The sequence below is a fragment of the Rhinatrema bivittatum genome, chromosome 6 (assembly GCF_901001135.1).
Source record: "Rhinatrema bivittatum chromosome 6, aRhiBiv1.1, whole genome shotgun sequence".
NCBI classification, from domain to species: Eukaryota; Metazoa; Chordata; class Amphibia; order Gymnophiona; family Rhinatrematidae; genus Rhinatrema; species Rhinatrema bivittatum.
Window position 1 is genome coordinate 168,830,675 of NC_042620.1, and position 12,357 is coordinate 168,843,031.

General features: G+C 40.7%; 1 protein-coding gene across 4 annotated transcripts in view; it reads left to right on the forward strand.

The window, feature by feature from the left end:
- Positions 1-12,357, forward strand: part of ERBB4 (erb-b2 receptor tyrosine kinase 4) — a 2,403,189-nt gene that overhangs the window by 1,891,621 nt on the left and 499,211 nt on the right. For all 4 annotated transcript variants that reach the window (XM_029606129.1, XM_029606130.1, XM_029606131.1 and 1 more), the window contains one exon: positions 8,437-8,559. In XM_029606129.1, the coding sequence (XP_029461989.1) occupies positions 8,437-8,559 (123 nt within the window). The remainder of the gene's footprint in view (positions 1-8,436; positions 8,560-12,357) is intronic.

A 12,357-nucleotide genomic window follows, 5' to 3' on the forward strand; every position in this document is an offset into this window, starting at 1 on the left:
AACAGAATGTTGGGAATTATTAGAAAGGGAATGGTGAATAAAACGGAAAATGTCATAATGCCTCTGTATCACTCCATGGTGAGACCGCACCTTGAATACTGTGTACAATTCTGGTCACCGCATCTCAAAAAAGATATAATTGCGATGGAGAAGGTACAGAGAAGGGCTACCAAAATGATAAGGGGAATGGAACAACTCCCCTATGAGGAAAGACTAAAGAAGTTAGGACTTTTCAGCTTGGAGAAGAGATGACTGAGGGGGGATACGATAGAGGTGTTTAAAATCATGAGAGGTCTAGAACGGGTAGATGTGAATTGGTTATTTACTCTTTCGGATAGTAGAAAGACTAGGGGGCACTCCATGAAGTTAGCATGGGGCACATTTAAAACTAATCGGAGAAAGTTCTTTTTTACTCAACGCACAATTAAACTCTGGAATTTGTTGCCAGATGATGTGGTTAGTGCAGTTAGTGTAGCTGTGTTAAAAAAGGATTGGATAAGTTCTTGGAGGAGAAGTCCATTACCTGCTATCAAGTTCACCTAGAGAATAGTCACTGCCATTAGCAATGGTAACATAGAATAGACTTAGTTTTTGGGTACTTGCCAGGTTCTTGTGGCCTGGATTGGCCACTGTTGTAAGCAGGATGCTGGGCTTGATGGACCCTTGGTCTGACCCAGTATGGCATTTTCTAAGAGCTTGAGGGCAGATCTTGAAAAATATAGACTGGTACGCCTGATGTTGGTGACTGGCAAAATGGTAGAAGCTGTTTAAAAAAATATATTAGGGGCTATAGAGATAGACATGGCTTAATGGGGAAGAGTCAACATGGTTTTAGCTAAGGGAAGCCTTGCTTTACAAAGCTATTAGATTTTTTTGGAAAATATAAATAAATATATAAATAAAGACATTTGACAAAGTCCCCCATGAGAGATTCCACAAGAAATTAAAAAAATTATGAGATAGGAAGCAGTGTTCTATTATGCATTGGTAACTGATTAAAAGACATGAAACAGAAGGTAGGACTAAATGGTCATTTTTCCAAATGGAAAAAGATCATTACTGGAGTACCACAGGAATTGGTACTAAGACCTGTGCTGTTTAACATGTTTATAAGAACATAAGAACATAAGAAATTGCCATCTGGGTCAGACCAAGGGTCCATCAAGCCCAGCATCCTGTTTCCAACAGAGGCCAAACCAGGCCACAAGAACCTGGCAATTACCCAAACACTAAAAAGATCCCATGCTACTGATGCAATTAATAGCAGTGGCTATTCCCTAAGTAAACTTGATTAATAGCCGTTAATGGACTTCTCCTCCAAGAACTTATCCAAACATTTTTTGAACCCAGCTACACTAACTACACTAACCATATCCTCTGGCAACAAATTCCAGAGCTTTAGTGTACGTTGAGTGAAAAAGAATTGTCTCCGATTAGTCTTAAATGTGCTACTTGCTAACTTCATGGAATGCCCCCTAGTCCTTCTATTATTCAAAAGTGTAAATAACCAATCCACATCTACTCATTCAAGACCTCTCATGATCTTAACGACCTCTATCATATCCCTCTCAGCCGTCTCTTCTCCAAGCTGAACAGCCCTAATCTCTTCAGCCTTTCCTCATAGGGGAGCTGTTCCATCCCCTTTATCATTTTGGTTGCCCTTCTCTGTACCTTCTCCATTGCAACTATATCTTTTTTGAGATGTGGAGACCAGAATTGTACACAGTATTCAAGGTGTGGTCTCACCATGAAGCGATATAGAGGCATTATGACATTTCCTGTTTTATTAACCATTCCCTTCCTAATAATTCCTAAATGGATCTGGACAATGGAACAAATGAAGTGATTAAATATGAAGATGAGACAAAATTATTCAGTGTTGTTAAAACAGTAGTGAATTGTGAGATTAAGAGACCTGGCATCTTAATACATATGAAATGTAATGTAAAAAGGTTCAAACTGATGCACATAGGGAAAATAATCCCAACTACAGGTACATGATTCTGGGTTCCTATAAGGAGTCACCACCCAGGAAAAGAACCTTGAGGTCCTTTTGGAGAATACATTGAAATCCTCAGCTCAGTATGTATAGCAGTAAAAAAAAAAAAGAATAGAATGTTAGTAATAATATGAAAATGTATAGATAATAAAATAGAAAATATCATATTGCTTCTGTATTGATCCATGGAGTGCAATTCTGGTAGCCCCATTTCAAAAAACACATAGTGGAACTGGAAGAGGTTCAGAGGAGGGCAACAAATATGATAAAGGGATTGGAATGGCTCCTTTATGATGAGAGGCTACATAGGTTAGGGTTCCTCACTTGAAAAAGAGATGGCTGAGATGTTTCATAATAGAGCTTTATAGAATCATGAGTGATATGGAACAGGTAAATAAATGGTTATTTACTCTTCAAATAAAACTAAAACAAGGGAATTTTACATAAAACTAACAACCAGCTGATATGAAACAAAATCACAGAAAGTCCATTTTCAAACAGCACACAATCAAGCTGTGGAATCTGTTGCCAGAGGATAAGGTCACAGTGATTAGCATAGTGAAGTTTAAAACAGGTTTGGGCAAGTTCTTGGAGGAAAAGTCAATAAAACATTATTAGATAGATTAGAGAAAACCATTACTATTCCTTTGAGTAACAAGAAATACATCTATTTTTTGGGATCTCCTGGGTTCTTATTACCTAGACTGGCCATTGTAGGAGACAGGATGCTGGCTCAATGTTCTAGCATGGCATTTCTTACATTCTTAAGTGTATGTTGGCAAAAGTTGAGACAAGTTCTATATGGTTTACCCATTTGAAGACAATACAAAGGGGTAGATTTTCAAAGGGTTACACGCGTAATATACGTGTGTAACCCTTTAAAAACCCTCCTGTGTGTGCCAAGCCTATTTTGCATAGGCTTGGTGGTGCGTGCAAGCCCCAGGACATGCGTACGTCCCCGGGCTTTGAAAAAGGGGCGAGGCCATGGGCATAGAGCCAGTCCGGGGGTGGTCCGGGGGCGGGACCGAGGCCTCTGGCATAGAGGCTGTGTCGGGGGATGGCGCACCGGTAGCTGGTGTATGTCCTGAAAGAAAGGTAGGGGGAGGATTTAGGTAGGGCTGGGGGGGTGGGTTAGATAGGGGAAGGGAGGGGAAGGTGGGGGGGGGAGCGGAAGGAAAGTTCCGCCTCGGCCTATGAGGGAATGGGGAAAGCCATTGGGGCTCCCCTAGGGCTCGGCACGAGCAAGGTGCACAAGTGTGCACCCCCTTGCGTGCATTGACCCCGGATTTTATAACATGTGTGCGGCAGCGCGAGCATGTTATAAAATCGGGTGCACATTTGTGTGCGCCGGGTAGTACGCACAAATGTACCCCGCGCGTACTTCTTTAAAAATCTACCCCAAAATGTTTTACATTTTATCCTGCTCTCACTGAGGAGTTAATGAAGCTTAAACTGGATAGGATTCATGTGGTCACCAAACTTGGTCCCTGCCAAAAGCCTTGATCCTGTGTTTTGTAACAGTCGATGGCGCTTGAGGCTATGCTGTGGAATACCATGGTAGAGGGAATTGCAATAGTTGGTGAAGATGGTGATCATTGATTGAATGTTGGTGACTAGATCATGTTTTTATGAAGCAGTTTCATAATTGTTGAAGTTGATGTAAATGGAACAATGTGTAGCTCACTACTGCTTATATGTGGGTTTCTGTTGAGAGTTGGATTTATGGGGAGAAAAGCTTTCTGTAGCTTGCATAAAGTATATGAAAGTGGAGTTGTTAATGTAACTCTTGGGCTGATAATCCTGGATAAAGGCCCCCAAGGATCCACTCCTCAAACCAGTTCTCGCAGTCAAAGCTCCCCATGCTGTTAAAATGTCTAAGTATGCATTATTTCCTGAGTGGTGGTGGGGGGGGGGGGGGGGGGGGGAATGAAAGATCTTCTAGGCCCTGTGCATTGCTTTGCTCTATATCCCAGTTATCATTTTATGACAGGATCCCAATCCCATGCTGTTAGCACCCAGGGATAAGTAGTGGCTTTTCCCAAGTCTGTCTGCTTAGTAACAGTTTATGGAAGTCTCCTTTGAAAACGTGTCCAAACCCACTTTTAAATCCAGCTATGATGGTTGCCTTTACCACATTCCCCGCCCATTAATTCCAGAGTTTAATTGTGCATTGAGTGAAAAGTAATTATCCAATGTGCTGCTTATTAACTTCATGGAGTGTCCCCTAGTTTTTGCATTATTTGAAAGAGTAAATTATTAATTGATATTTACCCATTCTATTCCACTCATGGTTTTATAGACCTCTATTGTATCACCTCTCAGCAGTCTCTTCTTCTTCAAGCTCAACAGCCCTAGCCTCTCTAGCTTTTCCTCATAGAGGAGCTGCTCCATCCCCTTTATCATTTTGGCTTCCAATCTCTGTATCTTTTCCAGGCCAGCTATATCATTTTTGAGATGTGATTACCAGAATTGTACTCAGTGCTCTAGGTGTGGGCTCACCATGTAGCGACAAAGCGGTATTATGCCATTCTGCATTTTATTCTCCATTCCTTTCTATTAATTCCTAACAGTCTATTTACTTTTTCAATTGCTGCCATACACTGATCTGAGGATTTCAAAATATTGTCCACAATAACAACCTGATCTTTTTCCTCAGTTGTAACTCCTATTATGGAACCGAAGATCGTGTAACTACAGTGTGGGTTATTTTTCCCTGTATGCATCACTTTGCAGTTCTCCACATTAAATTTCACCTGCCATTTAGATGCACAATTTCCTAGTCTCTCAAAGTTTTCCTGCAATTTCTCACAATCCATTTGTGATTTCTCTATTCGGAATAATTTTATGTCAGCTGAAAATGTGATCATCTCATTTGCCATTCCCTTTCCCAGATCATGTATAAATATATTAAAAAGCACCGATCCCAATGCAGATCCCTGATGCACTCCATTGTTTACATTTTCCACTGAAAAAGCTGACCAGTTATTCCTACTCTCTGTTTCCTATCTTTTAACCAGTTTGCAATCATAATAGGACAATGCCTTCTATCCCATGGCTTTCTATTTTTCTCAGGAGTCTCTCATGGGAGACTTTGTCAAATGCCTTTGAAAATTCAAATACACTATATCCACTGGATACCATTATCCACATGTTTATTAACCCCTTCAAGAAAGGTAGCAGATTGGTGAGGCATGACTTCCATTGTGTAAATCCATGATGGCTGTGTCCCATTAAATCGTGCCTTTCTATATGTTCTGTGATTTTATTATTTACAATAGTTTCTATGATTTTTCCCAGCATTGAGGTCAGATGGGAGGGGAGGGCCCTCATAGCACACATGATCCACCCATCCTGGCAAACTCTGGCTAGTCTGGTTGGTATTTTGGGGTGTAAGTTTCCTTTTTTTTTTTTCCTTCACCCATTACATCTTGGTGATGGGTTTTTTGCCTATCCGGGGGAATGTGGCTTTTCCTCTGGGATTGGGTCCTTCTTCTTTCCAAGCTTGGAACTCGAAGGGGTTAATAATCATTGCCCAATTATTTAAAAATGATGGGTCTATTTTCCCCTTACTGGACCTGTGTACACGGTTTAACCTATCCATGAAAGACTTTTTTTCCCCTATTATCATATTTGGCACTATGCACAGACTTTCAATGCTGCTGACTTTCACAATCCCAATTGGCAGTTTCTCCTGAATTGGTTTGATGTGGAGGAGATAACCGACATTCTATATCTGTTTTTTACAAGACTATGGCACTTATATTTAACAGTTGGTCCCTGGATAGTGTATGAGCTTAAAGGCAGCAGGAATTGCAGACCCAGTTTCTATTATCAGATTATGTTGCTAGTTTTTCCGCTGTTCGCTCCATAACCTGTAATGTACAAATGCAAAAAACGTGATATAACATTTTTTATAGACTGTATATTTCTCAACATCAGGCTTGCTTAGCCAAATTTACTGAGGGTGATTTGTGTTTAAAATGTAATCAAGGAATTCCTCTTTGGGGCTGTGATCACGTCCAGATTTTCTGGACAAAAGGTTTTCAATATGCTGACCTTCATATACCTCTTCTTCCCCAAACAGCACTATTTGGTATATTTCCCCCCTCCTTTTCAGGGAACATGAAACAAAAACTGTGGATTAAGAAAGTTTTCATCCTAGCAGCTACGACTATTATTCTTCTCTAGAGACTTCAGGATATACTTTCTACAACCCAGTGGCGTAATAGTATCTACAATTTATTAACTATGAACTACTCTCGTGCAAACAGTCCTCTTCTTTTTGGCTTAGAAAACAGACATTGGATGCCTGGATGCCTTACATATGGTCCTTACCACACAAAACTAGAAGCCAAATACTGAATGATATTGATTACTAGAATATGTTTGGTATTAAACATTTTTGTCCTTTCAGCAGAGGGGGGGTGGGAGGGGGAATATGGGGGGGATTGGAGTGGGGAAAGGGACTGGGAGGAGGGGCAGTTGGGTTTGGTTCATAAGTTAAGAATGCTGGTAAGCGTTACATGAGCATGTGATATGTAGCAGAGCGTAATATGTACCATATGTGTTAAGCTTACAGTGTTTTGTTGTGCATTGTTGCTAATAAACAGATTTCAACATAAGAAATACTTCAGTGACTTGGCTATATGGCAGTATCACTTAAGAAAACTGTAGTTTGTCCCCTCTCAAAGAAGCCACATAGGTTCCATTTTTAGGAAAAAAATATTTGAGAAAGTTGTGATTAGACAACTTCAGGATTTCAGCTAAGTGGCCCTTGAGTTCTGTTCCCAGCAATCCCATTTCTAGCCATCTAGAAAAAAATGCATGCATTAAAACTTGGAAATCATTTCTTTAAAAATATTTCACAATTGTCACAAAATGTGCAGATAAAAGTGGAACATGGGCAACTGATACCACTTGAGTATACAATGTCAAGAATTTCTGGAAAGCTTATCAATGGAGCACTATCATCTGGAAATCCATAGGGGCAGATTTTAAAAGATACGCGCGCGGTGTACATTTGTGCGCGCTACCCAGTGCGCACAAATGTGCACCTGATTTTATAACATGCGCATGCAGCCGCACGCATGTTATAAAATCAGGGGTTGGCGCGCGCAAGTGGGTGCACACTAGTGCACCTTGCGTGCGCCGAGCCCTCGGGGAGACCAGCTGGCTTTCCCCATTCCCACCGAGGCCGCTCGAAAATCGGAGCAGCCTCGGAGGGAAATTTCCTTTCCCCCCACTTTCCCCTACCCCTACCTTGAACGCGACTGCAGGCGCGAGATCCCTCGGCATAGCCACTGTACCAGAGTCCTCGGCCACGCCTCCCTCCCTGTCCCCAGACTGCCCCACCACACCCCCGGATCGTCCGCCCCACCCCCGTCCCGCTCTCATCCCGCCCATTCAGAAAAGCCCCGGGACTTACACGCGTCCCGGGACTTTACGCGCGTCACCGGGCCTTTTGAAAATAGGAAGACCCCTATTACATTTCTAGAAATCATTGTACCACAGGTATAAAGTCTTCAACATACCCAAAACCAAATCAGAAAGCTTTGCAGGAGGAAGGCTTTCAATATGAGTGCTGAAAAGTGTTAACCAATCATAAAAAATCAGACAAGCACAACCCACTAAGCATAGTAAATCAGCCGTAAAGCATAAGGGACCAAAGAATAGTCATTTCTACAATGATCTAGTATAGTGGTGACGTGAATTTGTGTAGTATATGGCTTGGATACTATGTTATAATAAAGCTGCAGCCTTCGACCTCCAACAGTTTGTCTGTATTTTGTTGATGGCACTTATATGTGTGAAAGAATGGTTGTGGTGGAAGACAGATGGTCCAGGTACCCTTATATTATAGCTTCCAAAAACAAGTCCCAGTACTTTAATATATTTACTCCATGAATGGTTAAAAGTAGAAAGTTTCCATAGGTAGTTAAGCTGACATTTCATAAAAGGCCCAAGTGAGGCTATTTGCAGTTATTCAGGAAAAATAAATTCACAGATCCTAACATCAATAAATAGTCCTTTTTTGTGGAACACTACAGATGCATCACTAGCAATCACTATCATGCTGACGTTTGCCAGGGCAGTGCCTCTATCCAGTGAGCAGCACTTTACCCCCAAGGAATTATTTCATTTTTTTAAGAAAGTATCTAATTTTACCGATACTAGCGTACGTCTTAGATTAATGAATCTATTCTTGTAACTCAGCTCACTTTAGAGGCAAAAGAATTGTCAAAAAGCATCTAGTTTTGTTTGTTTTTTTTTAACAAAGAATATTTGAAAATAGTCAATATCTGCATATTTTATCTTCTTTAATGTCTTGTATGTGTAGAATAACCAATATAATATCTATGTTTTTATTATACAGTATTCTGTTTTTAAAACGGAAGGCTAATCTTTATGCATATAATCTTATTGGGCTTGTATTACAGTTGGTGGAACCCTTGACCCCAAGTGGCACAGCCCCCAACCAGGCACAACTGCGCATCCTCAAAGAAACAGATCTGAAGCGTATTAAGGTCCTTGGCTCGGGTGCCTTTGGAACAGTTTATAAGGTAAGAGACAACATTAAATTATAGCAGTGAAGAAGAGCAGGAGGCAGAGATAAGAAGAGACTAGTGATGCTGTGGATTACAGCCCTAGCTATCAAATACGGTAGGTTCCAAGTGAAATGACATGAATGGCTTCTTAATCTATACTATCATGAACCTATGTCTTTATCCCAGAATCACACAGAAACAAACTTTTTATTTCTCACTGTTACCCAATAATTCAAGTTTTGAGTATTTTCTTCCACAAAATGATACAAAACATAGTTTGTAATATACTTCACTACCATCCAAATCCACAGATTGGCCTGGCTAAAGGCAATATTGTTAATTTTTCACTTTTCTAAATGCTTATAAAAAATACCAGTGAATACTTAGTGAAGGGCGACCAGGACGGAGTGCCTGGCTGCCCAGGATAACGTGGGTGCCAGGCTTGACCTTTGGGTAGCTCAGGGAGGGGGTGGTGGGTGCCTGAGGAATGGGGTTCTGTTAGAGTAGTGTGCCAGTTAGGGTTTGGTTGTATGGCGGGAAATGTATATATCAGCGGGGTAGATTTGGCAGGCTGATTGTCTAAGGGGCGCTAGGATCCAAGAGAAAAGGGAAGAGTTTGTGGGAGTCAGTGGGCAGGAGGCACAACAGAGTTACTTGCCTGCTTTCTTTCTGTCGATGAGCTGCATCCCTCCCACCTGCTCTTCTTGGTAGATGTTATGTTTATGGGGTATTGGTTGTTGCAGAGGGGTGGTAAGTGGGTTAGCCAAACTGGATTAAAGTTTCTGCGGTATGCTGAAGGTTTTGCTGACTTGATGGTATGGTTGGGTCTTGGGCTGGAGCAATTGGGTGCAGTTGTTCCTTGTTGTACTGAGGCAGGGGCTGTCCTATCAGATGTCTTAGAGCTACCAATAGCCAGCAGGCCGGGTGGCATGGGGGTGTGTTTGTCTTGCTGGGTGCATGCCGGATGATGCCAGGGATTGTTATTTGGTATTGCTGTTTGGCTTGGGCTAATTGATACATTGTTCAATAATAAAGCTGCGGCCTATTTGATTCCCATGTAGCTGACACTGCATTTTTTGTGTGTTGGGTGATTATTGTAAAAGGGTGGATGCACGGAGAGGTCATGCTCCTGTTACTCATGTTATGACTCTCAACAAAATATTTTAATTCCTTCAAATTACTGATTTTTATAATCTTTAACCACTGAAATGTGGAGTTTGAACTATATAGTTCTAGTTGTTATAAATAATCCTACAGAATCCTCAGTCTTATATTGAAAAGATTATAAATGCGTACAGCTTTCACCAACAGCGTTTCACTGCAAAGTTGATACTACTGAATATTCTCCATGTCCCTGAAGCAGATCATGAAACATGATATCATGTCTGGTGATCCATATATAAGCACATTGGAAAATACTGAAATTGTGCACTTTATTGTAGCATTTTATAAGGACATTGAGAGGTACTGAACTGTGGCACTTTATTTTTGCAGTTCAAAAAATAGTTTTAATAAAGATCTAAGGTAGTATTTGGAACTATGATTTTAAAAAGGGACTTGGGCTAAAATAATTGTATGCCTGCCTTGAACATGATTATCCTCATTTCTATCTTTTTTAAGAGTATATGCTGTCCGTTAAAGGTTCTCATAATTAATTGAAAGAATTGCTTATGTGAATTAATGAGCAGCATCTGGTTATTTCAAATTACTCCGTAAAATGGGCGGATGCTGCAGCAAAGTGCACAGATACATCCAATAACTCTGCCCCAGAGCAGTACTGACTCACCAGCGAGGTGGGTAAGCACTAAGCACTTCCTCCAGGTGCATGGAACCTCTTCTAGGTGACAGACATGGCATGCTATACAGCCCTTGATGTGCTGGTGATATGTACCCATGACCAGATGATGTCAGCAGCTCCCATTGGCCACAACCAGACCCAAAAATGCTAAATCCCAGCCAAGCCGACTAATCCATGGATAAGGGAGAAGGAAATAGCAAGGGGAAGCTTTGCCTCCTAATTATGTAGCAAGGCAGTTTATATATCTTATTCCCCCTCCAGATAAATGTATAGAGCCAAAGGAGAGAAACCTAGATATAATAGACTTGAATACAGATACATGGTTGTTTATCTTTGAGGGCAAGAAAATATGCATTTTCAGGGCCTCTTGCTCAAATGCCACACCTGTCCCCAATATGTACGTATTTTACCCAGCCATCCCCAACCCTTTTTCTTCCTTTCCTTTACGTTATCTTACAAATATAATAACAACATGGCAGATGAAATTTAATGTGGACAAGTGCAAGGTGATGCATATAGGGAAAAATAACCCATGCTATAGTTACACAATGTTAGGTTCCATATTAGGTGCTACTACCCAAGAAAGAGATCTAGGCATCATAGTGGATAACACATTGAAATTGTCAGTTCAGTGTGCTGCGGCAGTCAAAAATGCAAACAGAATGTTGGGAATTATTAGAAAGGGAATGGTGAATAAAACGGAAAATGTCATAATGCCTCTGTATCGCTCCATGGTGAGACCCCACCTTGAATACTGTGTACAATTCTGGTCGCCACATCTCAAAAAAGATATAATTGTGATGGAGAAGGTACAGAGAAGGGTGACCAAAATGATAAAGGGAATGGAACAGCTCCCCTATGAGGAAAGACTAAAGAGGTTAGGACTTTTCAGCTTGGAGAAGAGACGGCTGAGGGGGGATATGATAGAGATGTTTAAAATCATTAGAGGTCTAGAATGGGTAGATGTGAATCGGTTATTTACTCTTTCGGATAATAGAAAGACTAGGGGGCACTCCATGAAGTTAGCATGGGGCACATTTAAAACTAATCGGAGAAAGTTCTTTTTTACTCAACGCACAATTAAACTCTGAAATTTGTTGCCAGAAGATGTGGTTAGTGCAGTAAGTATAGCTGTGTTTAAAAAAGGATTGGATAAGTTCTTGGAGGAGAAGTCCATTACCTGCTATTAATTAAGTTGACTTAGATAATAACCACCACTATTTCTAGCAACGGTAACATGGAATAGACTTAGTTTTTGGGTACTTGCTAGGTTCTTATGGCCTGGATTGGCCACTGTTGGAAACAGGATGCTGGGCTTGATGGACCCTTGGTCTGACCCAGTATGGCATGTTCTTATGTTCTTAACACACCGCTTCTCAAATGTAGAAACAATACTTTTTACTTTATAGGGCAACAAATCCAGGTGGTGCTAGTTGGGGAGAGGTGGGAAAGAAGGTAATTGTAACACATCAGTTCACTTCAAATATGTAAAAAAAAATGCATGACACCTTAATGAACCGGTTGTAACATAAGGAAACGCAGGTGTTTATAAATGAAAATTGAGATTTCCATTTATTGAATAGGCTGTGTTGCAGGCTAAAACCAGTTTGTAGCAGGCTGTGGGTAAAGTCATTCACTCCTAGATTCATGAAAATGCTATAAATGTAGTGGAAATAGCACCTGTGATTAAAAAAAATGGGCATGGTTAAGAAAACTTTAGAGTTACCGCATCACATTATTTGTTTTTAATGCACATCTGCAGGAGAGAAGAGACTATGTATAGAGTTAATGTGACATGCTATATAATATATACCACTGAAAGAAGGCTCATGTTCATTTTGGGGCAGGTTTGGGGGTGGGGGTGGATTTTGGGGGGTGCTTTTACATACACAGTCATAGGAATTAACTGCAAATTAGATATGACTGATGAATTTCTATCATTTAATCAATTAAAGGTACCAACAAGAGGAGTTGATTACTGCAAAGCAGCAGTCATATTTAATTTGCAGTTAATT